This window comes from Lissotriton helveticus, chromosome 5_1 (genome assembly GCF_964261635.1).
Source record: "Lissotriton helveticus chromosome 5_1, aLisHel1.1, whole genome shotgun sequence".
NCBI lineage: Eukaryota > Metazoa > Chordata > Amphibia > Caudata > Salamandridae > Lissotriton > Lissotriton helveticus.
This window is the reverse complement of record NC_136065.1, coordinates 1865923794-1865948344: the sequence shown is the minus strand read 5'-3', so window position 1 is coordinate 1865948344 and position 24551 is coordinate 1865923794. Positions and strand designations below refer to the sequence as shown.

General features: G+C 45.9%; 1 protein-coding gene across 2 annotated transcripts in view; it reads right to left on the bottom strand.

Moving 5' to 3' along the window:
* Nucleotides 1-24551, bottom strand: part of BRCA1 (BRCA1 DNA repair associated) — a 553713-nt gene that overhangs the window by 479869 nt on the left and 49293 nt on the right. For both annotated transcript variants that reach the window (XM_078645314.1, XM_078645315.1), the window contains exon 2: nucleotides 20321-20419. In XM_078645314.1, coding sequence (XP_078501440.1) covers nucleotides 20321-20400 — 80 coding nt within the window. In that variant the 5' untranslated portion in view covers nucleotides 20401-20419. The remainder of the gene's footprint in view (nucleotides 1-20320; nucleotides 20420-24551) is intronic.

Below are 24551 nucleotides of genomic sequence, written 5' to 3'. Positions count from 1 at the left end.
AAGCAAAACGAGAGCAATCTCGCCCCGTCTTCCAAGTTGATATATATAGAAGTGCAGAAACCTTTATTCGATGGATCCAACCCTTCGTACTGTAATGAGTCTCTACGGCCAGTTTCGCCCTGGCTCATGAGCTCCTGTGACACCGATTCACCCCTGGTTAATATGCTGTGGTGAATGAATGAATGAATGACTAAATGAATAAATGGAGTGAGGCGTGCGCAGCAGGAGACTGAAAAAACTATCTACTGTCCATGTGCGATTAGAGGGCCAGTGAAAACGTGACCATGCCGAGCACTGTAATTAATGTGCACACTCACCCAACCATTTATCAACAACATTGGAAAAGACAATAAGTCGCGCAAATGCAAGAGCTTTTGACTTTGCAAATGTGTTTTAGTCACATTGTACACCAGCACGGCTGTTGTTCAGCGTGGCTAAAAGTGAGCGGCGTGGAGGAGAGTGGTGTGGTGTGGTGTGTCAGAGTGGATTGGTGAAGAGTGGAGTAGAGTGTTGTGTATTGGAGTGGCATAAAATGGAATTGGGTAGAGTGGACTGGTGTAGAGTGCACGGATGTAGCATGTTGGAGTGTATAAAGGTGTAGAGTGCAGCAGCATAGAATTTAGAGGAGTACACTGCAGCATCGTAGAATACAGAGGTGTATATCAGTGTTGCTTAGTAGAGTGCAGTGGTGCAGGGTGGAGTAGTGCAGAGTAGAATGGCATAAAGTACAGTGGCTTAGAGTGCAGTGATGCAAGCTAGTGTAGCACAGTTTGCAGAGTAGAGTGGCATAGAGTGTTGCAGAGTAGAATATAGTGCTATAGAGTGCAGTGGATTAGAGTAGAGCAACGTGGAGTGCAGTGGCACAGAGTGCAGTGATGCAAAGTAGAGTGGCGTAGAGTGGAATGGCGTAGAGTGCATTGGCAACGAATGTAGTAGTAGTACAGAATAAAGTTGTGTACAGTTCAGTGGCGTAGAGTGCAGTGTTGCAGAGCAGTGTCGTAGAGTGCAATGGCATAGAGTGGACCGATGTAGAGTGCACTGATGTAGAGTGTTGCAGAGTATAGTGCTGTAGAGTGCAGCAGCGTAGAATTCGGAGGCGTACAATGCAGCATCATAGAATGCTATGGCGTACATTAGGGTGGTGCATAGTGGAGTGGCGCAGAGTGACAGTGCAGTGGCTTAGAATAGGGGACAGTGGAGCGGCGTAGAGTGCAGTGGCTTTGAGTGGCGCAGAGTGGAGGGATGTGGAGTGATGCAGAGTGCAGTGGCGGAGAGTGGAGTGGAATAGAGATCGTATTGGCATTGAGATCACATTGGCACAGAGGGGAGTGCAGTGGCACAGAATGCAGTGATTTAGAGTACAGTGGTGTAGAATGCAGTGGCGTACATTAGATTGTTTCAGAGTAGAGTGGTGCAGGGTAGAGTGCAGCGGCATAGAATTCAGAGGCATACAATGTAGCGTTGTAGAATGCATTGGTGTAGATTAGAGTGGTGCAGAGTAGGTTGGCATAGAGTACAGTGGTGTAGAGTAGCACAGAGTAGAGTGGCGGAGTGCGGTAGCGTAAAGTCGAGTGAAGTGATGAAGAGAGTGCAATGGCGTAGAATGCAGTGGCGCAGAGTACAGTGGCGTAGAATGCATTGACAGAGTCCATTAGCATAAAGTAGAGCAGTGTTGAGTAGAGTGGCATAGATTGCAGTGGTGCTGAATAACCGGTGCAGAGTAGAGTGCAGTGGCATAGAGTACAGTGGTGTAGTGGCGTAGAGTGCAGTTGGGTAGGGTGCACTGGCATAGTGAGCAGTGGTTTAGAGTAGAGTGCAGTGGAGAAGTGTGGCTCAGGGGTTAGAGGCAGCAGACCCGGAAGCTGAGATCGGTCGTGGACCAGGGTTCAATTCCCCGCCTCGGCGGGTCTTGGGCTAAAAATTCCACGGACTCGATAATTCTCGCCCCGGTGCCTCCTTGACTCACGGGTTCACACTCTGCGACTCTGGGCAATAGCTTGCTTAATCTCCACAACGGCCCCTCGCGGCGGGATGCCTGACTTTCACCTTGTGGATACCCTGCTATCTCACAGGGGAATATCAGGACGGGTTCCCTAAGCAAGCGCCGGGAAACCCACTGCGGGTAGCTGTGCGCTATATAAGCAAAACTACATTTACATATGCAGTGGCACTTGACATTACTCCTGTGTTCGCCAGTGAGAATTTTGACTGTGCGTGTGGTATCCCTATATAGTGTAGACCGCACGGGCAGGTGATCATGTAGATCACATTTTTGCTGTTACAGTTCCCCTACAGTGTTTGACTAAAAGCGCTCCTTCCTTCCCGCATTCAAGCTCATGGGGCCTCATTTAGGCACTTAAAGTGTATGTTACCACATTAATGTCTCTCTTATATATATATCTCCTACAGTGTTTTTCTAGAGGACTGTCACATGATGTATTTTTTCTTGCACGTAGACAACATCGGTAACGTGCCAAGTGCATCAACTATGGTACCAATCTCACATAGATGACAAGCACGACACCCACATAATGTTTACAAAGAGTAGTCGTGCACGAGATAAAATATATCACTAATGGACCTTCAACGAGAGGGGTGATGTGGTTTTTAACAAGAGCATATACCGCAATGATAATTATGTTTTACTCTATCCTTCCAGATTGTTTTACAGGAAAATACAGATTAGGTATTGTATGAATGCATACTTATTAAATGCACATTAAACCTTGACATTGATTAGGAAGATCACATAGGTTTTTTTCTAGAGTGGTATTAGGGATCAATCGCTTTGGTCCTGAAGAAAAGCCTTGGGGAAGGCTTTGAAGCATGTAGACCAAGGAGGAAACAGCCCATTATAGCATATATTTCTCCTTCCCCCATTTTTTTTTACTAATACCAGCTACAGGGCGTTTTAAAGTATAGTTTCCACATAGCCAGGTATTTTTTAACCCACATCATAGTTTTCGGACCTTTCCACTCTCACATCTACACAGAGTATCACCTCACAACTAAGTGCTCCTACGTCTCAGTCGGTTTCAGCACGCCCTGTCCCGCAGCAGGCAGAAAGAGCACGATGAGGAAGCATGTCACCAAGGGATCTTTTGGTGGGTGGTGGTTGCTTTAAAAACACATTGTTTTCCTATACATCCTTAGGAAAACCTTTTTTCATGCTCACTTTAGAACAATCACTGGAAGGACAGCATCTTTCTAGATAAAAGAGTGTGCTCTCTTTCTTTATTTGGAAATGGCATTGCCTAGTACATTGAATAAAATATTTATTTCCCATACACTTAAAAATTAACAAAATAAGTGCTTCATTTGTGCATTCCTAATTCTGAAATACTTGCATAGTTCATTTAAACGTTATTGTGTGCTATAAAGACCTTTGCTACCTCCAGTATCTAGTACGATTTTCGCACATACTCTCACGTTGAAGTCAAAGAAAGTAAAATAAGCACCAAGCTCTCTAGGAAGACATCCTAATATTTGGTCTGTCTTTGAATGCACAGCAAATGTGACAAGATCAGAAAAAGATTTAAACGCCTTTTACAGAAAGCAAGTACTCGGGAGGGTACAGTAAACAAGGGGTGCTCATAGGAGGGACCAACTCAAGCTGGACAGCCTAAGACAGATAAAGCCAGCAAATTGAAAGCCAGAAAATGTGAGTTAAAAAAAACACCACAAGCCAATGGTAAGCAATGGGCGGAATGCATTCCCAGGGAAGCTTTCTGAATGTCCCCAATAGGTCTTCAGCGATCCAGACAGCTCTGCCGTATGATAGGCGTCCACCTAAAAACGCGTGTTTATTTTAGCAAAAAGGCATTCTTCCAAAAATAGGGATTGACCGAGAAAATCCAGGAGTTCTGGTGCGCCTACTTTCAGTGGCGTAGCAAGGACAAAATGGGCTCAAGAGCAAGGAAGGAATCAGACCCTAACCCGTGGGTAGTTAAAACAATCATTGGAAAAGCCAATATGTCGCACCAATGAGAGCTTTTGACTTTGGCAATGTTTTGTAACAATGCTGTACAGCAGCCTGGATGTTTGGAGTGTGGCTAAACCTAATTTCTAAAAGCGATGCGACGCAGCCAGGGCTAATGCGCTTTTTTAATAGTCCCTTTTTAGGTCTCACGTGGCATACTGCGCACATGTGCAGTCAAGCTCGCGAGATTTTATGTTTTTAGGAGAACTTCACTAGCGGGGATTAAGCCCCGCCCCTCTTCTCCATTGGCTGCCTCCTAAACGGTGGCAGCCATTGGAGAAGAGGTCCTAGTGACGTTCTTCTTTCTCAGTAAGCCCCGTCCTTTTCAGACTGGCTGACTTGTCTTCCTGCTGGCTTAAAAGCTTTCTTATCTTCTTTATGGGGCCAACAGATGGCCCCATAAAGTAGATAAGAAAGCTATTACGTCAGCAGGAAGTCAAGTCAGCCAGTCTGAAAAGGACGGGGCTTACAGACAAATGTCATGGCGAGCGCTTGTTCTAGCAGCTCGGGAAGCAGCCGGGATTCAGACATTTCAGAGAGCGAGTACCGCAAAGCCGGGAGGAAACAAGGGGCACGGATCTCGTGGGTCCATCGTATCTCCGAGGGTGTCAGATACCCGGGCTGGCCGAGGAGGCAAGGGCTCTGTGTAGACTAGGAGACGGCAGCGGCATGGCCAGCGCAGGGGCTATGAGAGGACAGAGGCAGTGAGGCGCCAACAGCCAGCACCCGAAGCAGCCAGACTTTACCCGAGCACTTTACTTCCACGCGCGCCCCGTACCCTGCGCAGCTGAGCGCCCTTCGGCCACCATGCCTGCCATGGAGCTCATCCAGAGCTGAATCCAGAAGATCTGGGTCCCCAAGGATGACCGCCCTGACTGCCGCTGAGGGGTGAGTGTAGGAGCCCTTGCGCAGCGTAAGGGAGGCGTGAAGTAATTTAGATTGGCAGAGCGTGCATGGTGTGCAGTGGCACACACCAGTGAGGGGTAGAGCTGGGTGCAGGTCGGCAGTACAGGGACCCAAAGGCATGTGGCATCCATCGGAGAGTGATGCAAGCTTGTGCGGGGTGAGCGTGCGAAAGGATGGCAATGCGCACATGCGCAGAAGAGGCAGGCATGCCGGCATTCAGAAGCCCCGATGAGGAGCTGAGCCGGGAGGCTTGCTGATGGGCATGCTTCAGTTCAGGTGGAACTGAAAGACTTTATGTAAAATTGGATGGTTGTCCTAGGGGAAGGCGTGCATGAAGGACAGTAGGAATGGGGGGGCGCCAGCACTTCTACATCATATGTTCTACTGCACAGTGCATGTATGGTGAATTGCCCGAGACAACACAGCCTAGAGGTGTGAAGCCAGGGTTGTTTTCACTGTCGCGCCCTGACTCTACAGAGCACCATTTGAAGCTGCATCTGTGGACACTAGGTGCATTGAAAGCAGGGCTGAGACCAACCTTGCTTCATCATTGATGAAATGCATCAAATGCATACTTCTCAACTGCAGGTCGGCCCCTAGACACTCCTCAGACATCGCTGATCTCATCAAAACGCTGGACCTTGATCTAACCATTCTGACTGAAACTTGGTTAACTGAATCTTCTACACCTATCATGGATATTCTAGTTCCCCCCCAACTACCACATCATTAGACTTGACAGGTCTAGCAAGACAGGCGGTGGAATCGCATGTATTTTCTAGGAGCAACCTCTCAGTTACTAGAGCCACCTCCCCTTCTCTCACCTCCTGTGAATACATCTGCCTAGATGTCATCAGCGAGAGCAAACCTGTATGATCTCTACACGTCATCTACCACCCACCTGGGGACAACCTCATCTTCACCCAACAACTCATGGACACAATCTCATCCAATTCCGGTCGGCAACACACTCAAATTTTCCTTGGTGACTTCAATCTCCACTGGAACGATCACAATGACGCGGTGGTAAATAGCCTCAAAAATTACCTCAACGCTCTTGACCTCACCCAAATCTGCAACAGCCCGACCCACGATAAAGGCTCTATCCTCGACCTTATCATCTCTAAAGAGAACTCTACCCAACTTGGATCGATCCAACCCTGTGACTGGTCAGACCACCACATTATCACATTCTTCAGCAATGAAAAAGTTAAATTTAACCCGGTTCAACCCACCAAATCCAAGGTCTGGAAAAGGGACCTGAAGAAACTCAATCCAAACTCTTTACCTTCCCACAGCTGCAATCTCCTCCTTCCCCCTACCGGTGCTCTGGACGTTCAATCTTTGACCGACCACTACCTCAACTCTATGATTTCTATAATCAATGAGGCCGCCCCCTTGCAACTGAAAAGAGTCTCCACTAAGAAAACCAACCCATGGTACGATGGTGGACTCAACGAAGATAGACGGGCCATGCGAATGGCAGAGCGCACCTGGAGATCAGCCCCTTCAGCACTGCACCTTAAAACTCTGAAGGAAAAGAGAAACGCCTACTTCAGGAAAATCAAGCGTACAAAATCAGATTTCTTCAGCCTCCAGCTCGACCAAGCAAAAAACCGACCAAGAAAACTGTTTGAACTAATCAATACACAATCCAAGGAACAACCCCAACTATCGCATAGCACAATAGGCGATATTCCATCCTGTGAAGACTTCTCTGCTTTCTTCAATCTAAAGACTGATAACATAAGGAAAGATCTCCTCAATGACGTAAACCTTTACTCCAACCCCGACAGCATAACGCCCACTGAACCGAAGAACAATGCTGCATGGTCATCCTTTGACACCTACTCGGAAGAAACAATTAACAAACTGCTCACCACATTGAAACCTTCCAATCACCTCACAGACCCCCTTCCTGCTAACGCTGTAAAGGACTTCATCCCGCTACTCCTCCCACTATGGACCAAAATTATTAACAGCTCACTTCAACAAGGACGCATCCCCGACTCCCTCAAAGTTGGACAAGTCAAACCTATACTCAAGAAACCAACAGCTAACCCTACTGACCCAAACAATTACCGTCCTATTACCAACATTCCCACCCTTGCCAAACTGTTGGAAAAATGCGTACAACTCCAACTAACAAAACACATTGATCGGTTTGACCTCCTCAACCCTCATCAATCAGGCTTCCGAGCAGGGCACAGTACTGAAACTGCTATTACACACATAATTGATGACGCCCTCCAAATCCTAGATCAAAACAATACCTGCCTCCTCATCCTTCTTGATCTGTGCTCAGCATTTGACACAGTCAAACACGAGAACTTACTTGAGTTGTTAAACACCAGAATGGGTCTATCTGGGACTGTTCTCAAGTGGTTCACTTCCTTTCTACATAACCGGTCTCAGAAATTCAAGAGCAACAACTTGATGTCCCCACCAGTGCCTGTAACATTAGGCGTCCCACAAGGATCTTCCCCATCTCCAACATTGTTCAACCTGGTCATGGAACCTTTCACCACCTTGTTACAAGCATCTAATGTACACTTTCACATGTACGCAGACGACACCCAACTATACCTGAAATTACAATCCCCCAATGACATCAAACTACTTAACTCAACGCTCAGAAACACACAATCATGGCTTGCCGATAATCACCTCAAACTCAATGCTCTGAAAACTAAGTTCCTTCTGATCTCACCTCCCGCGAAAAGCTCCACCTCTCAAACCTGGCTTAAGCACCTAACTGCACTCAATGTCCAAGCTACCATCGTGGACTCAGCGAAATATTTAGGCAGAACACTTGACGCCAATCTCAACATGCAACGGCATATCAGCAAGGCAACTAAGGGAGCTAATTTCCAAATCAATACCTTGAGGAAACTTAAACCCTTCCTCCCAGCCAAGGACTTCCAAATTGCAGTACAAGCCCTAGTCATGCCGCGCTTAGATTACGGTAGCGTCGCCCTCTGCGGACTCCCCCCTGTCTACAACTGCCCCCCTGAGAGCCTCTTTGAACGCTGCAGCGAGACTTATCACTGGATCAAAAAACACTCGCATATTTCCCCTGACCTAAAATCCTTGAACTGGCTGCCTTTTGAGGCCAGAATACATCTGAAAATTGCATGCATGACTCAAAGAGTTATACACCACAGCTCACCTGGCTACCTCACTCAGAAGCTGACAATTTCTGGTGGCTCAAGAACCACTAGAAGTACAAAGAATGTTCTTCTGAAACCTCGTAGATTCCGGAAGGAAAACACATATAAGTGTTCCTTCTCAGGAATGGCACCCAGGATCTGGAATTCACTCCCTCCAGAAACCAGACTTATCACCTCCACTACATTCTTTAAGAAAGAAGTGAAAGCTATCCTCATGGCTAAATTCACGTGAACTTGTACCTTACTTTGGAACTATTTGAGGCTCTTCACTATTTGTAATATTCGTTTTTCAGACTGTCTATCCTTCGCTTAAAAGCTTGTTAATTGCTCTCTTGTTTCTCCTACCCCTTGTTGTAAAGCGCTCCGATATCTGCAAAGATCTTGTTCGCGCTATACAAAACTCTCAAAATAAATAAAAATAAAATCATATTCCATATGCCAGATCTTCCGGGGTGTCTGCCGTGATTCCCTTTTTTGCACATAGAGCATGAGGGAAGATGGCTCATTGCGTGGATATCTGTGTAATGCACAGAAAACTAGTCCGTGGTGTGTGAGTAAAGTAGAGCACTGCGCACATCAGGGGTGCGTGTAGTGACGGCATGCATTGCGGTCAGGTCCCTTTACCTGATAACTCACGGGTCATGCTGGCCAGTCGTGCTGCGTTTGCACTGATCAAGCAGTGGTACTGGTGGCGGTGGCTGCCGGCAGCTGATCGTATTTCACCGGCTAGTGGGTGGGGCTAAGAGGCACGCAGCTGCACCTGACCGCTGCTCGCATTGGCCGGCAGTGCCTGTGTGAGGCGTTAGTGCCGACTGTGCTCTGGTACCCGGGCAGTGCAGTAAATGCAGACGAGCGACTGCCTCGGAGAAACTTAAGCTACGCACCATGAGCCACAACATAGTTTGGTGGGTTGATGCACCTTCTGGGGAAAAGTGTATGCAGCCTGAAGGATGCACTGGGGACAGGTATGTTACTTGTCCCTGCTCAGCACGTTATGTTTAAGTGCGAATAACATGCTGAGTACGTGGGACTTGTGATATATCTATATTTATTCCGGCTCCTCCCTTCAAAGCCATAGTGATCCTGGCCTAATTACATAATCTCAATATCTTCCGTTTCCTGCTTCTTCTAAACGCTGGGAGCCTGAGCAGAGGCGTCAGTAGAACCAGTCTAGCGGCCGATAGATTAAATCCGAGGGTTTTCTCATGTATAGTCCCACAGGTTGAGCGCCCGCTGCAGAGACCCGCGTGTAAGAATCTTGTAGCTGATTGGTTGGCATCGGGGGCTCGCTCCACTGTCCTGTCACACCTCAGTTGTGTTCGGTCCAGATAACCCTTGTTAAGCTTGGTGTAACTGCATGATGTGCTCTGCGGTGAATGGGAGAGGGTCTGTCGCCCACCCCCAAGTCACAACAGATCTGGGGGAGGGTGTTGCACGCTGCAGGATGCCTCCTCCTGAGAGGTCTTGCTCATCTTGAATGAGTCATGGTTTAATGTGGGGGAAGGGCTTGCTTCTGCTCTATAGCGCCTTAGTTACTAGGGCTAATTCTCACTGGCCATGCATAAGGCAACCAGGGAGGGATCTGTGCATCCCTTTGAGACAAAGCGCGCTTGTATGTTCGTATTATTCTGGTATGACAACAGTAGGTGTCTGTAGGGTGTTGTAAAGGTGCTTCGCTGATAAGATATGTACGTGCTGTCAGAGGTTCAGAGCACTTCTAAGCACCCAGCTAGGGTTGTTCGCCGACTGTAGCGCTTTTCGCTCATTGTACTGTACTCTTCTACCTGTATTGATTGCAGAGGTTGTTGTCGAGTGTCTGCACAACTCGACTGTGGTAATCAGCTTGGGCGCAGGCACCTGCCATCTGGTCATCTACATTTGTGGCTGTGTGTGTGTGTGGCTGTGTGTGGCTGTGTGTGTGTGTGTGTGTGTGTGTGGCTGTGTGTGTGTGTGTGTGTGTGGCTGTGTGTGTGTGTGTGTGTGTGTGTGTGTGTGTGTGTGTGTGTGTGTGTGGTGGCTGTGTGTGTGGCTGTGTGTGTGGCTGTGTGTGTGGCTGTGTGTGTGGCTGTGTGTGTGGCTGTGTGTGTGGCTGTGTGTGTGGCTGTGTGTGTGGCTGTGTGTGTGTGTGGCTGTGTGTGTGTGGCTCTGTGTGTGTGTGTGGCTGTGTGTGTGTGTGTGGCTGTGTGTGTGTGTGTGTGTGTGTGGCTGTGTGTGTGTGTGTGGCTGTGTGTGTGTGTGTGGCTGTGTGTGTGTGGCTGTGTGTGTGTGGCTGTGTGTGTGGCTGTGTGTGTGGCTGTGTGTGTGGCTGTGTGTGTGTGTGGCTGTGTGTGTGTGTGGCTGTGTGTGTGTGTGGCTGTGTGTGTGTGTGGCTGTGTGTGTGTGTGGCTGTGTGTGTGTGTGGCTGTGTGTGTGTGTGGCTGTGTGTGTGTGTGGCTGTGTGTGTGTGTGGCTGTGTGTGTGTGTGGCTGTGTGTGTGTGGCTGTGTGTGTGTGGCTGTGTGTGTGGCTGTGTGTGTGTGTGGCTGTGTGTGTGTGTGTGGCTGTGTGTGTGTGTGGCTGTGTGTGTGGCTGTGTGTGTCTGTGTGTGTGTGTGGCTGTGTGTGTGTGGCTGTGTGTGGCTGTGTGTGTGTGGCTGTGTGTGTGGCTGTGTGTGTGGCTGTGTGTGTGGCTGTGTGTGTGGCTGTGTGTGTGTGGCTGTGTGTGTGTGGCTGTGTGTGTGTGGCTGTGTGTGTGGCTGTGTGTGTGTGTGTCTGTGTGTGGCTGTGTGTGTGTGTGTGTCTGTGTGTGTGTGTGGCTGTGTGTGTGTGTGGCTGTGTGTGTGTGTGTGTGTGTGTGGCTGTGTGTGTGTGTGTGGCTGTGTGTGTGTGTGTGTGTGTGGCTGTGTGTGTGGCTGTGTGTGTGTGTGTGGCTGTGTGTGTGGCTGTGTGTGTGTGTGTGTGTGGCTGTGTGTGTGTGTGAGGCTGTGTGTGTGGGGGGCTCTGTGTGTGTGTGGCTGTGTGTGTGTGTGTGTGTGTGTGTGTGTGTGTGACTGGTTGTGTGTGTGTGACTGGTTGTGTGTGTGTGTGACTGGTTGTGTGTGTGTGTGACTGGTTGTGTGTGTGTGTGACTGGTTGTGTGTGTGTGTGTGTGACTGGTTGTGTGTGGCTATGTGTGTGGTTGGTTGTGTGTGGCTATGTGTGTGTGGCTGTGTGGCTGTGTGTGTGGCTGTGTGTGTGGCTGCGTGTGTGGCTCTGTGTGTGTGGCTCTGTCTGTGTGTGGCTCTGTGTGTGTGTGGCTCTGTGTGTGTGTGGCTCTGTGTGTGTGTGGCTCTGTGTGTGTGTGGCTCTGTGTGTGTGTGGCTCTGTGTGTGTGTGGCTCTGTCTGTGTGTGGCTCTGTCTGTGTGTGGCTCTGTGTGTGTGTGGCTCTGTGTGTGTGTGGCTCTGTGTGTGTGTGGCTCTGTGTGTGTGTGGCTGTGTGTGTGTGTGGCTCTGTGTGTGTGTGGCTGTGTGTGTGTGGCTGTGTGTGTGTGGCTGTGTGTGTGTGTGTAAATGCAATAGGTCTCGCATTTGCGAGAGATTAAGCTAATGGCATTGTAAATGACAATGCCATTTATTTATCTGTTTTCAAAACCAACACATTAAAACATTTTTTGTCATTTACAGTGCCAATAGCTCTAACTTTTGCAAAGGCGAGACCGTTGCATTGTAAATGCTTGTTTAATTATCTTTAGCAATGCTACACAGCAGCTGCGCTGGTTGTGTGGCTGTGTGTGTGGCTATGTGTGTGTGGCTATGTGTGTGTGTGTGTGTGTGTGTGTGTGGCTATGTGTGTGTGTGGCTATGTGTGTGTGTGGCTATGTGTGTGTGTGACTCTGTCTGTGTGTGACTCTGTCTGTGTGTGGCTCTGTCTGTGTGTGGCTCTGTCTGTGTGTGGCTCCGTCTGTGTGTGGCTCCGTCTGTGTGTGTGGCTCCGTCTGTGTGTGTGGCTCCGTCTGTGTGTGTGGCTCCGTCTGTGTGTGTGGCTCCGTCTGTGTGTGTGGCTCCGTCTGTGTGTGTGGCTCCGTCTGTGTGTGTGGCTCCGTTTGTGTGTGTGGCTCCGTTTGTGTGTGTGGCTCCGTTTGTGTGTGTGGCTCCGTTTGTGTGTGTGTGGCTCCGTTTGTGTGTGTGTGGCTCCGTTTGTGTGTGTGTGGCTCCGTTTGTGTGTGTGTGTGGCTCCGTTTGTGTGTGTGTGGCTCCGTTTGTGTGTGTGTGGCTCCGTTTGTGTGTGTGTGGCTCCGTTTGTGTGTGTGTGGCTCCGTTTGTGAGTGTGTGGCTCCGTTTGTGTGTGTGTGGCTCCGTTTGTGTGTGTGTGGCTCCGTGTGTGTGGCTCTGTGTGTGTGGCTGTGTGTGTGTGTTGCTGTGTGTGCCTCTGTGTGTGTGTGGCTCTGTGTGTGTGTGGCTCTGTGTGTGTGTGTGGCTCTGTGTGTGTGTGGCTCTGTGTGTGTGTGGCTCTGTGTGTGTGTGTGGCTCTGTGTGTGTGTGTGGCTCTGTGTGTGTGTGTGTGTGGGTGTAAATGCAATAGGTCTCGCATTTGCGAGAGATTAAGCTATTGGCATTGTAAATGACAATGCCATTTATTTATCTGTTTTCAAAACCAACACATAAAAACATTTTTTGTCATTTACAATGCCAATAGCTCTAACTTTTGCAAAGGCGAGACCGTTGCATTGTAAATGCTTGTTTAATTATCTTTAGCAATGCTACACAGCAGCTGCACTGCTACACAGCATGGCTACAAATCATTGCCTCAGCCAGCAATGCCAATGCTGTATGACCTTTACAAAAAACAATGGCAGAGCCAACCATCTCAAAGGCAAGACTTAATGGCTTTGCCAATATTAGTTATGTCTCAGCAAAACACCTCTGCGAATCTGAGCAAATCAGTTATTCTCCCCACGCGTGAAAAATAAGTAAAACAGGATTTTTTTAAAAACAAATCTCATAACAAAGAAAGCTATTGCGGCCATGCATTCACGTCCATTCACCAAAATGCCAGACCCTTTGACTTTCACCTACACTCGCACACACATGCTTACATATACAGATGCACATTCACGCATACACACATCTCTCACTCTCACACACAAACACATCCTCACATGCGAGCACGCACAAAATATACATATAAAAACTTTTTTTTACTTTCCTCAGCTTGCCACAGAAAGCCAAATTCCAGCTAATTGTACTAATTTTTTATTCGATTAATATTGAATAATGTACAGGAGGCCCACAATGGTTACTTGGAGGCCTCGCTCCAGGAGTCTGCCGGGCAGCATAATCAGAGGACGCTCACGGGGGTAAGAAGGCGGTGGAAGCCCCCAGCAGCCCGCTTTTCACAAGCGTCAGGCAGCAGCCTGGCTCCACAAAGCTCTCTCAGCCACCTGAGCTGTGGATCCTGCTCACCTCCTGAACACCGCACAGTGGGGCACAGCGTAAAGCCAGAGACTTTTGGTGCCACCCCTGCCATAAGAACCATGGCAATGCGACCACCAATGCATTCTGTGGAAAGGGTAATAACGGATGTCTGGTAGGTAGGCCAGCGGAGCCCAGCAGATCACAGCCAGCATCTTCAGCTCTGAAGAGCCTCCACTTTAGATTATTTACCTAATTGTTAGGTCTGGGTTTGGACAGTGAAATAGTCAAACTATGGCTAAAAATATACAGAGTGGGCTTTTGGACCAGCCCCTTTAGGCCTCTGACTTTCTTTGACCAGCTTCTTTCAGCCATTGGTTTGAACTTATGCAATCACATCTTGGGCAGCTCAATGGAGTATTCATCTCTTCTACTAAAGCCGTTTGGTAGTATCCGTCCACCTCTACTTGAGTGCTTACCTGGAAACACCTAAGGGACTATTTTACAACTACAACTATAGCTCTCTCTGTCTGTTCCTGGGGACACCTCTTGTGTGTCAGATCTGTTGGTTTTGCCAATGCTTCGCAAAACTTCTATATAATTGAAAGTGTACGTAGCATGCAAGTCTGCAGAAATAACATGGTTACAAAACAAAGTTCTAGAATGCAACACCCATCAGAACTTTAGCAAGACAACTTGTTAAGACAATTCAAATTAGAGTTAATTTGAGGGCCTCTGTATAAGAAGTTAGGAAACACTTTATGAAACTAAAGGGCCGTTTTCAGAAAATTTGGATGACCATGTCAGTTTACAAACAAGATCTGCATAAATATGAAGACGTGTCACAACAAACTATTTAGTTAAAGCAAATTCGATTACAATGGCTGTTCTTCCAAAGTTCGCCTATATATAAACATTAACATTCCCACTCCCACTCCAGTACCCAACATACTTATATGAGCTTGTCTGAGAAGAACAAACCACCTCAAATTTAAAGTAACACACTAATATTTCCATCAAGCAATGTGGTCTGGCACTTCCAGACAGTGATTTGGCGGCATATGACTCTACTGGCACACATTTTAACTAAGACATCTTGAACAGGTTAAACATGAGATTACCAAACTTCAGATATTAAACTTCAGATACTTTATTATTATAGGTGTAAAATGTACAATATACATGGAAATTCAATTTTTGAAAATGTGTTACAGGTCACTCAACTGATGACACCTCTGTGGATTAAAACTATTCAGATAAATAGGAATTCAACCCCAGAAAGGACTTTGGTTAACGAGCAAGACAATGTCCTACGAGACAATGCTTTAACAATATAAAGTTACGTTACGAGTACATTTACATTTTAGAAAGAAATTGATATTAACCACAGCCTTAGACCAGCAAAGAATTCCTTATGTTTCTGAATGGGCTCTTTGCACCTTTATTTATTTTTTTAATAGCCTGAATTCATAGTTAGCAACTATATTGTGGCATTAAAACACAAACCGAGTCTGACATTGATTTTCGATCACGCTCTACGCACTACTTGAAGAAAAGGAGGTGATGTAAGGGTGACCTAGTGTGAGGAGAATCCTAGCTCTGTATGGACTAGGAATTCTCCATTTTGCTCGTAGTCCGGAGGAAGAGAATTTGGATACATCACAGGTCTTGGTGGGTGGGGGGTGAATGATAAGACTCGCAAAGGGCTCAGAAGTGAGTGGTGTAGATGACACAAGGAAAACAACTTTACTTCTCAATACCACCTTTCTTACACAGCTGACGTGTATAGACTGCTTGACTCTTTGTACATTTCCCCGATGGGTAGAGGAGAAATGCAAGGACTGTGGAGCATACACCACAAACAAGTGTCTAAATGCTGCACTGCTTCCGACTTCTGTAAAGCCAAACACAAGGAAAAATCAAAGACCCTGCAGGCCCCCCTACAGTAATACATCAGGGAGACCATCTTGTGATTAAAGAGCCAAGGGAACTCCTACTACTAGGAGTAGGATCGCTGCTACTCTTGAATTATATCACTGTAAATTCTGCATTTTACATCTGTCATTTACTAGCAAATACCGATGCTTCCTAAACATGAGGGCATTCGGTGAATTCTTAAACATTAGAACAACTAATATTTTTTCATAAAGACAGTTAGATAGGATTGTTTTGAGCACCTCAAAACAATGGAAATGGATTGTGAAAAGAAAACAGGCTAAAATGTAGGAATTATTTTGAACTAGATTGTGTACTCCGAGGTGTACCAGCTCTGGATAGATCTATGTTAAAGCTTGCAAAATTTATGGATGTTTAACTGGTTACATTGCCTGTTCAGATTAAAAGAAATAGGGTAGTGTATACAAAATAAATGAATATAAAGAAGCTGCTGTCACTAACCCCATTCCTAAATTCTCACTGTAGCTTTTGATCAATCACCTTGGGTTGAGGGGAAAGTAAGCAAATAACTCTGACCATTGCATCAAAAGCACACGTTCCCATCTTCTTCTGCCTCCCCCCCCCCCCCCCCAACCATGTTCCGAGCTGTCAGAATGGAATAGCAAACAGCAGGCATTTCTCATTCTTTCGGTCTCAGCAAGAGAATGCTGGATGTTGTGCCACCTTGCTTTTGTAGGCAACATACACGTTGTACCATCTGTCAGATCTGCAGGTCTCTTTAATAAACGTTGGGCAGGAAGGCCTGTAGGGCCAGACATACAGCCCTTAATGCTACAACATGCATGTACAAATACCTTTCTGGATCAGTGAAGATCTGTCGATGACGGTCTCAGTGGTCAATGGACAAGCCTATTAAGGGACTGGGCTGGCCATTAGTCTCTTAAATTGAAGGGTCAAGCTGAAAGTAGTTGCAGCCTAAACTAACATCCCAATGACCATTAATTTGGGCTTACTATAGGTCTAATTGCTCTTGTATTCTGAGGAACCAAAGGGGCACCATAGGACATCACTTTGTACGACATACTAAACAGCTCAACTTCTTTCGCACTTCTTTATGCTGCTGAAGTGCTTCTACGAACACACAATTCTGCCAGGGCTCAAAGACGGTCTTTAATATTCAGCAACTGACTCAACTGAAGGAGCTTATGTGCAATGAAGATGGGAGAGATATAATGGAGAGCAGGGTGACACCTCAGGCATGGATTTCTATATTAGGCCCTGACAGACAGATACGGACCTCACCATCAATGGGAATGGACTCAACGAGGAGGTAGCTGCTGACTAGCATCACTGCTGCTGATTCGTGAGTCCACTTGCCAATGAGATGAAACCCAAAAAAAACCTTTGGCTTGCTGAAGCATGGACACCAAGGTCGATGTGGATGAAAGTGGTCAAAAACATGGAAGACAACGTGATGGTTATTGGTAAGGGAATCACTGACAGAATATAAGAACCAAAAATATCATGGCGACAAAATACTGTGTCAAAAATATCCAGGACCAAAATATCGACTGACAATATATCTGGTTTTATTCAAGGTAAAATATATGTGGATATTATATAGATTAGTAAAATGTTGCTTTCCTGTACAAACTTACCATCACAATATTTGTGTCCTCAATTTTCTTAACACAATATTTTGTCTCACAATATTTTTGTTTCCTTTATTCGGTCTAAACACCTGGTAAGATGGATGACAAAATGTTTCTGACAAAGTGCGCCCTTTTTAAGAATGCTTTTGACAATATAAATGATAGGAAGATTCGTTTTATAGAGCAGAAAGCAACATATCCAAGGTCAGGAAAGACAAGGACCTTTTACACTTTTATACCCTGCAAGTCTGGGGCTCACTGTGAGATTTTTTGTCACAATAAATGAAGTAGGAGCACCCTTCACAGATTCTTCTGGAGAGTGGGCGTGGACGTTACTTGGAATAACACCAGTATCCTCAGCATATTACTCGTAGTGCAGTTAGAAAACGATTATGCAGATCGGATCGTTTTGAGGAGCGTGGCTAGGTAGAGTCACTATGCACAGTAAAGGAAGATGTCATTTTGGCCACAGCAGGAAAAAACTAAAATAAGCCCTGACAGATGCAACTGGAGGTAGGAGATCCCTTAAAGAACTCCAGTTTTCAAGATATGCTTTGTCCCTTCGCTGAAGTCTGAGGAATGCTGCAGGTGGAGACACCTTGACGAAACGTTTGTAAAAGGCAGTAGAAAGAAACAATTAAAAGCATAAAGCTTACCCCAAGAACTCACTAACATATGTCTGGCATAAAGTCTAAATATGCTCTACGCGCATGGAGTTTAGGCTTTTCAACCGAGTGCCTGAACTGAGGACAAACACAATGAAGTGGATGCAGACCAATGTGTTAAAATGTCACTCTTTTGCACTGCTATGTACATGCACCAGGGACACCCCTAGCAACGATGGGAAATACCTTAAAACCTGTGAATATTTGGAAGATCCACTGTGGAGAACAAAATAGTTATTAAAGGCATAGAAATTAATAATTAGAGTAACTTAGTTTACATATTACACAGAAGACCTTTCGTACACATGGTCACAACACATTGATGGATCATGCATTTTAAGGGGATAGGAATAGCAATGAAAAAAAAACTCAAAATCTTCGAATACAGAAAGGTGACAGCCTGATGTGCAAGTGGTGGAGGTTAGGACATAGTGTTATGCGAATGAAGGGCAGTAGCAGTAGATATGGCTGGCACAGACAGGAGACCAGAAGCGCTGAAACAAGTACCTGCACTCCCTGCAGATGGAGACAAACACTAGCTACCGAAGGAAACATATAGGTGAAAGAAGGTCCTCAAACAATTGTAATATTACACAGTAGCTCATGAAGTGGTGAAAAGATGTGAGTTGTAGTCACAGTGGAGGGCAAGTATGGTGAATTCTGGTGGGTGAGGGAGCTTCCATTCCCTGCAAAAAAAAAAGTCGAACAATACTAAAATAATCTGGTGAATAATCTCTAAAACTTCTTTAGGTAAATTATCTTACAGAAACCCTTGCCTCTGTCACAAAAAACTTTATTCGTATTTGTTTTAATCTCCTTCTTCAGACAGTGTTTAGACCCACCTGGCCCCCTCAGGCAACTCTTTGCAAAGAAGTTGATTGAGTGACGTTAGACAAGAATCTTTATGGCATCAAATTAACTTTTAGTGGAACGTTGGCATTGTTTAAAATCTTCTTTTACACATGTTAGTTTACAGACTAATAAATAAGCCACTATCTTTTGGACGGTTGCCAATACTCTGCTAATGTGAAAATTGGTAATGGTCATTTGACGCTGCCTTCCAGCTTCTTTCGAATCAATGATATCTGGGTGAGCGCAGATGCTGTTGCTAAGTTCTCTGTATAGATTATTAACCTTCAGGTGCCAACTAAGGAAAGAGTAAAGATTTTAACATTACGTTACTATTAACTGAAGACAATGTAACCTTTCAATTGAGATGTTCTGTATTGTACACTATGTGCAGTGTTATTAATTTTCAATGTTTTATGAATTGTTGTTATATATTTTGATGGTTTTGAATAACCTCCAATAAAGTATTTTGACAGTGAATGTACAGTGACTATCAATTGAATGGGGCACAGCCATGTCTATAACTTATACCACACTATCTGAATTATATCAACATGACACAAATATATTGTATATCTTTAATAGTATTCTTTTAACTTAACTGGGATTCTTAGCTAGCCCTTCACATCTCATTAAACTTGTATTGGCAAAGTCAATCAGTTTTTGTGGTGAAACCTATCTACTTTGCTAATGCTTTTTAGCATGATATGCACACATGCACAGCAACCTTCTTAGAATGGGTTCTAAAACATTACAAAATGCATTAAAAGACAGCCGCCGCATGCTCATCACAGTGGCAATCTTCGAATGCATTTTGGTTTATTTTAATAAATCCATTTCAAAGATGGCAGCTATGAGTGTGCGCAAATGCGTGGCACGAGTACTTGAATGGGATTTATTAAAGTAAACCAAAAGCATTTACACATGTTAGTTTCTCAGGCCTGCACATTCTGGCAGCCATCTTGAAATAGTAAGAAAAGAAAGAAAAAAAAAAAAGAAAAGACGACCACTCACTGAAAGTGTGGTGGCCACCCAAGTTTCGCCAGGGGGCTGAGGTAGGCAAGAGGATGCTAGGTAGGGGGTGGGGAAGTGAAGGGGGGTGAAAATAACAAGTATAAGGTCAAAAGGCACGGGAAAGTGGGAGTAGATTGAAAGAACGAGACAAATTAGCCCTGCATTGGTATGACAACAGTAGGGGAAGAATACACGAACCAATCAAGATGCTGTGAGACTTAAATGATCCTGGATGTGACAAACACAAAAATATGGATGAATGCCATTGAATTAGGAGCAGGGAAGAGATCGATGAGCAAGAGACAGATCCAATTCCCACTATGTATATGTAATATATTGGAAACAATAGACGTTATCATCTGACAGGTAAAAGTGCTGTGTAAACGAGACCTAAAAAGAAAGGGGGTTTGACTGGTCGGAAGGACATTTTGGGTCTCTTTTCTGTGTTTTGCGAAATCAAAGATATATTGAAAATGGGCGTACAGTGCTCTCTATTTCCTAATGGAGAAACAGAACAGTAAACTTCCCTCATGCAAGATTAAAGTCACATTAGGAGGCACAAGTCCTTTCATGAATTTACCTGTTCTGTGTTCATTTACTGCTCCAGATAAAGAGCATATACATGACAAATTAGACAAAAGCTTATGGAAATGCATGATTTGTCCCTGGTCTATGCAAATACATATGTCCACATCAGTCACCTGCTTAAATGAAAAAGGACAGAAAACATAAGGTTTCAATGCAGACAGTCACCTCTCCTAAAGAGTACTAAAATGAAAACATATCACAAGGAAAAACACAGCAAGTAAAATACGCTTACCAGATTGGGCACTCCAAGTTCTTCTCCATGATGGAGAGCACATCATGCACCTCTTCCATGTCCACTGCAGAAAAAGACATTCTATTCTCCAAATATTGTCTGCAAGCGAAAAATATTGAACAAGCTTGAAAATGCCCTGGCAAGGCTTAGTATAATAACACGCTACATATACATACACCTAACAAGCTCACATGTGCCAATTTGTTTTAAACATAAAGTCACCTCCAGAACGGCAATCTTGCCTAAGACCAACAATTCCATATCCAAATTCCCGGACAACTGAAAACAAAATCTTACCCCACGTACATGCCAACATTGGGATCTTTTATTAACAATATAAAGGTTCCCAAGGAGGAGTTAGTGACCTCACAAGTGGGTTGCAAACCATGTGTTACCTACTGTTAAGTTTACATTTCTTCTCCAGCGACACCCAACTGCAATCAATAGAGCCTGCCTACTGTCCATACAAGCTTGGGTGAGCACATCATCCTCAGGAGATCGCTTTACAACAATAGTATGAACTTTAATTGGGTGTTATTAAGAGGATAAGCATTGCTTAAAGCAAGAAAGTGCTAGCAGGTAGCAACATCTACTTTCTAAGCCTCACACTTGTGCAAGAGTGAATAGGGAGTATGGGTTAGCTTGTTTTTCTTTTGGTGTCCGCTTTGGTTTTAATATTTGCAATGATATTAAGATGGTCTACAGATGGGATTGCAGGCTAAAAACCCAAGATACATGGTAACAAATGCAGAGGGCACACTACAAAGCCATACCTGAACGAGGAAAATATCAGTATAGTGTACCAAATATTCTTGTTAAACATTGAAAGAAATTGAGTTCTTGGTGGGGGGTGGGGGTCAAACCCTACTTAAGCAGCAACCATGATCCTTGTCAGGGTGAAGTCACAAACCCCGAATTAGCCGGAGCTCAGCCCTCTGTTAACTTGGCACAGAGCAGTCAGGCTTAACTTATAGGGAATGTGTAAAGTATTTATGTCACAATTCACACAGTAAAGCATAACAGAAGAAAAATCAACTTAACAACAAAATGAGAAACATTCAATCAGTAGATATAGAATGTTTAAAACATAAGTGAAAATAGTGCCAAAAAGCACAAACTGCCAACTGTGGTTACAGCCGCAGCAGGTAAGAGCGGTGGGGTGGGTGAGGGGGGGGGGCGGGGTGGAAGAGTTCGAGAGACAACCACGAGGGGAAATCAATTATTTATTTAATTTTCCATTGTGGTCGTCTCTCGAAATACCCCTGTCACACCTCTCTTACCTTCAGGATCCGGTAACGAGGGTGTCAGCAGGTTCCAAACGGGTGCCTGGCGTCGAGGGCGGTGTGCCAATTACGCCACCACCCCCCTCCCGAGATCCATGGTGTGTACTCGATTCACCATTTAAGTGCATTTTTTTCACTCATCGTGAGGTCACCTAATTGGTAGAACCTCAGGAGGAGTTCGCTCCTTCTCCATGCACTTTTTACATGTAATTTTCACTTTCACGTCCCTAGGTCAGGGTGGGCCTTAGGGTGCTCATACCGCCAGGGTTTAGTACACCTTTTGTCCTGATGAATGCCTGGTAAATCTACACCGTTTCAAGGCAGAAACATGTTGACTGATTCTTAACCTACTGGATATAACCAAACAATTTATTTGGACCCTTTTCCTACATGATTTTAAGTCTGTCCCAGTGATCAAGCAATAAAACTTTTTTTGATACACTGTAGACATTTTTAGACATCACTTTCACCTCTTAAATCACCCATTACACGTCTATCTTCACAAAAACCTGCTCCGCAGTAGTTCTGGCGTTGCAGCACACTGGAGAGACACTCGGCCTCTTCAGTGGAGCCAGATGATGAAGCATGTCACCAACCAGGTTGGTGAGTGAGGGCTTTCTATACTGACCCGAGTGGGGTCATATACTTCTTCCTGCTCCATTTGTATCTTACTCTTGGACACTCTTGCTTTGTTTGAACAATCATAACCGGGGACTAAGAGTGTTGCCTGACTCTCCCTACCTCTCCTTTTGTTATCCTACACCTCTCTTACTTGCAGCAGACGCAGCTGTGTGGTTATCTGGTCATGCTGGACCTGTTCAAAATCACAAGTTCAGGCCAACCGATATGGAGCGCGGGCCAGATACAGAGACCAAGTTCAGGCAGCTGAAAAGAGTACCTTAAATCATAGTTGGGAAGCATTGCAAGATCCCACGTCAAGGATGAGTCGTGCAGCCAAGGGGATGAGAGATCCAGGCGTGAAGATGTGTTACCCAGCGACGGTTCTGGAAAGCTGCAATGAGCAGTCTTGCGTAGTCATTAAGGATGTAGTTGATGAGGGCCTTCAGATGCGAAGTCCTGCGGCGAAGATGCATCAAACCCGAGCTGCTCCCGAAGAAGTTGCAGGGCTTGCAATGCGGAAACCTGCATCGTTGTTGTGTATGCCGCAGACGAGGGGCTTGCGATGCAAAGACCTGCATCGACGACGAATTGCGAAGCACTTTTACCAAGGAAACTGCGATGCAAAGTCCTCCATCAGTGATGTGTTGCAGTGGGTCCGATGTAGAGTTTTGGGCAGCAATGCGTCTAGCTTAGATTCCAAAGCAGAATTTCGGGAGACGATGTGTTGGGCTGCGTCCGTTCTGCTGGGACCAAAGATGGACTGACAGAACACCTTGAAGCACAGTTTCAAGAGTCCAGGACTGGTGTGGCACCACTTGGGAGGGCAGGACTCACAGCTGCAAGAGTCCTTGTGCTGGGTTCAAGAATGTTGAAGCCTGTTCTACCCCTGGGTTCTAATCAGGAGGCCAGCCAGCTAGCCCTTGGAGTCACTCTGGTGCTTCTGGCTTTAAGATGCAGGTCTAGTCATTCTCACACAAGCAGGCGGGCAGCAGAGTGGCAGTCCTTCGTGCAGCAAAGCAGTCCTCCTTCTGAGTCTTCCACAGCTGGGTCTGAGGGACCATAATTTATAGCAGGCACTTACCTTGAAGTAGGAGATGATTCTGGAGGTTTCCACCCCAATGAGGTGTCAAGCATAGTTCTCCTCCCTGCCCTGGCCCCAGCTTGCCTCAGGACACAAATGACTAGTGACAACCCCTTTTAGCGTGTTCAGGCAGAGCAAGTGGGGTTGGTGACAGCTCCTGCTCCTCGTTAAGTATGTTGCACATCTGCCAACACCTGAGGGAGTGCTACACAAAGACCAACTGCCAGCTACACCAAGTCATGTGACCCAGGCAGGTACCAAATGGTTATGACACGAAAATGCCAACTTTCCAACAGTAAATGCTGGCAGTTTGTGTTCAGTGATGGGAGAGGGTTTCATTGTATTTTATGTGGGTAATTTGCAAGGGATAGTTTAAATTGTTTTAGTTACCATTTAGATTATTTTCTTTTCTCATTGTATATCGGTATGGACACAGATAAGGGAGGTTAAATGAGTTGCTCCTTGGTTCAAGTTTTTTGGGATGTTAATTTTCCATTATTCTGTTTCTTAAGTCTGTATTACAATTTTCTCGTTTTTTAGGTGAGCATGTTATGTGGTTGGCTAAGTGCATTCTTCTATTTTTTTACAGCGACCCCTGACAAAGAACCAGATAGGTTCGAAATGCATTGGGTTATACGGAGTCCTGTTGTGATGTTTGATTGCCTGCACAAGTTTCTGTTTAAGCTTGGATGGGCTACAGAAAGCGTTTGAAAATGCAAGAATTAGGGGGCGTGGCTAGGAGCATGGCGGACTAGACGTGTCCGACCGAAGCTCTAATTGCCGATTGTTGATCCTGAACTAATCCTGCTGTCACAACATGATCCAGGACCAAGAAAACCACGAATCGGGTCTCGCAACCGGTGGTGCGAGCTCCGGTCACAGGTGCGGAGAGCGCGGCAGCCCGCTGCAGACCCTGCGAGTGCCCAGCCGTCATGGGAAATGGAGGACCCGGCTTGAAATGAGGGGGGGATTGGGGGGGGGGGGGGTCCAGGGAGCGAGGAGGAAGTGCTTGAACAGCGAGTGGGGAGCTCCAGCACCTCCCCGCGTGGGTGATTGTTGGGACAAGTAGGACTACACCAGTCTACGGCGTAGGGGATCCCCCCTACCCCCTGCACAGCTGTCAGCAGGGGGAAGGGGAGACCCAGGAAACAGTTTGGTGGCGCAGACTTGTGCTGAGAGCACAGGCTGGACTGCGGGCAGGTCCCCAGCAGTGCAGGCGACTTCTGAGCCCTGGGCTTGTGACTGG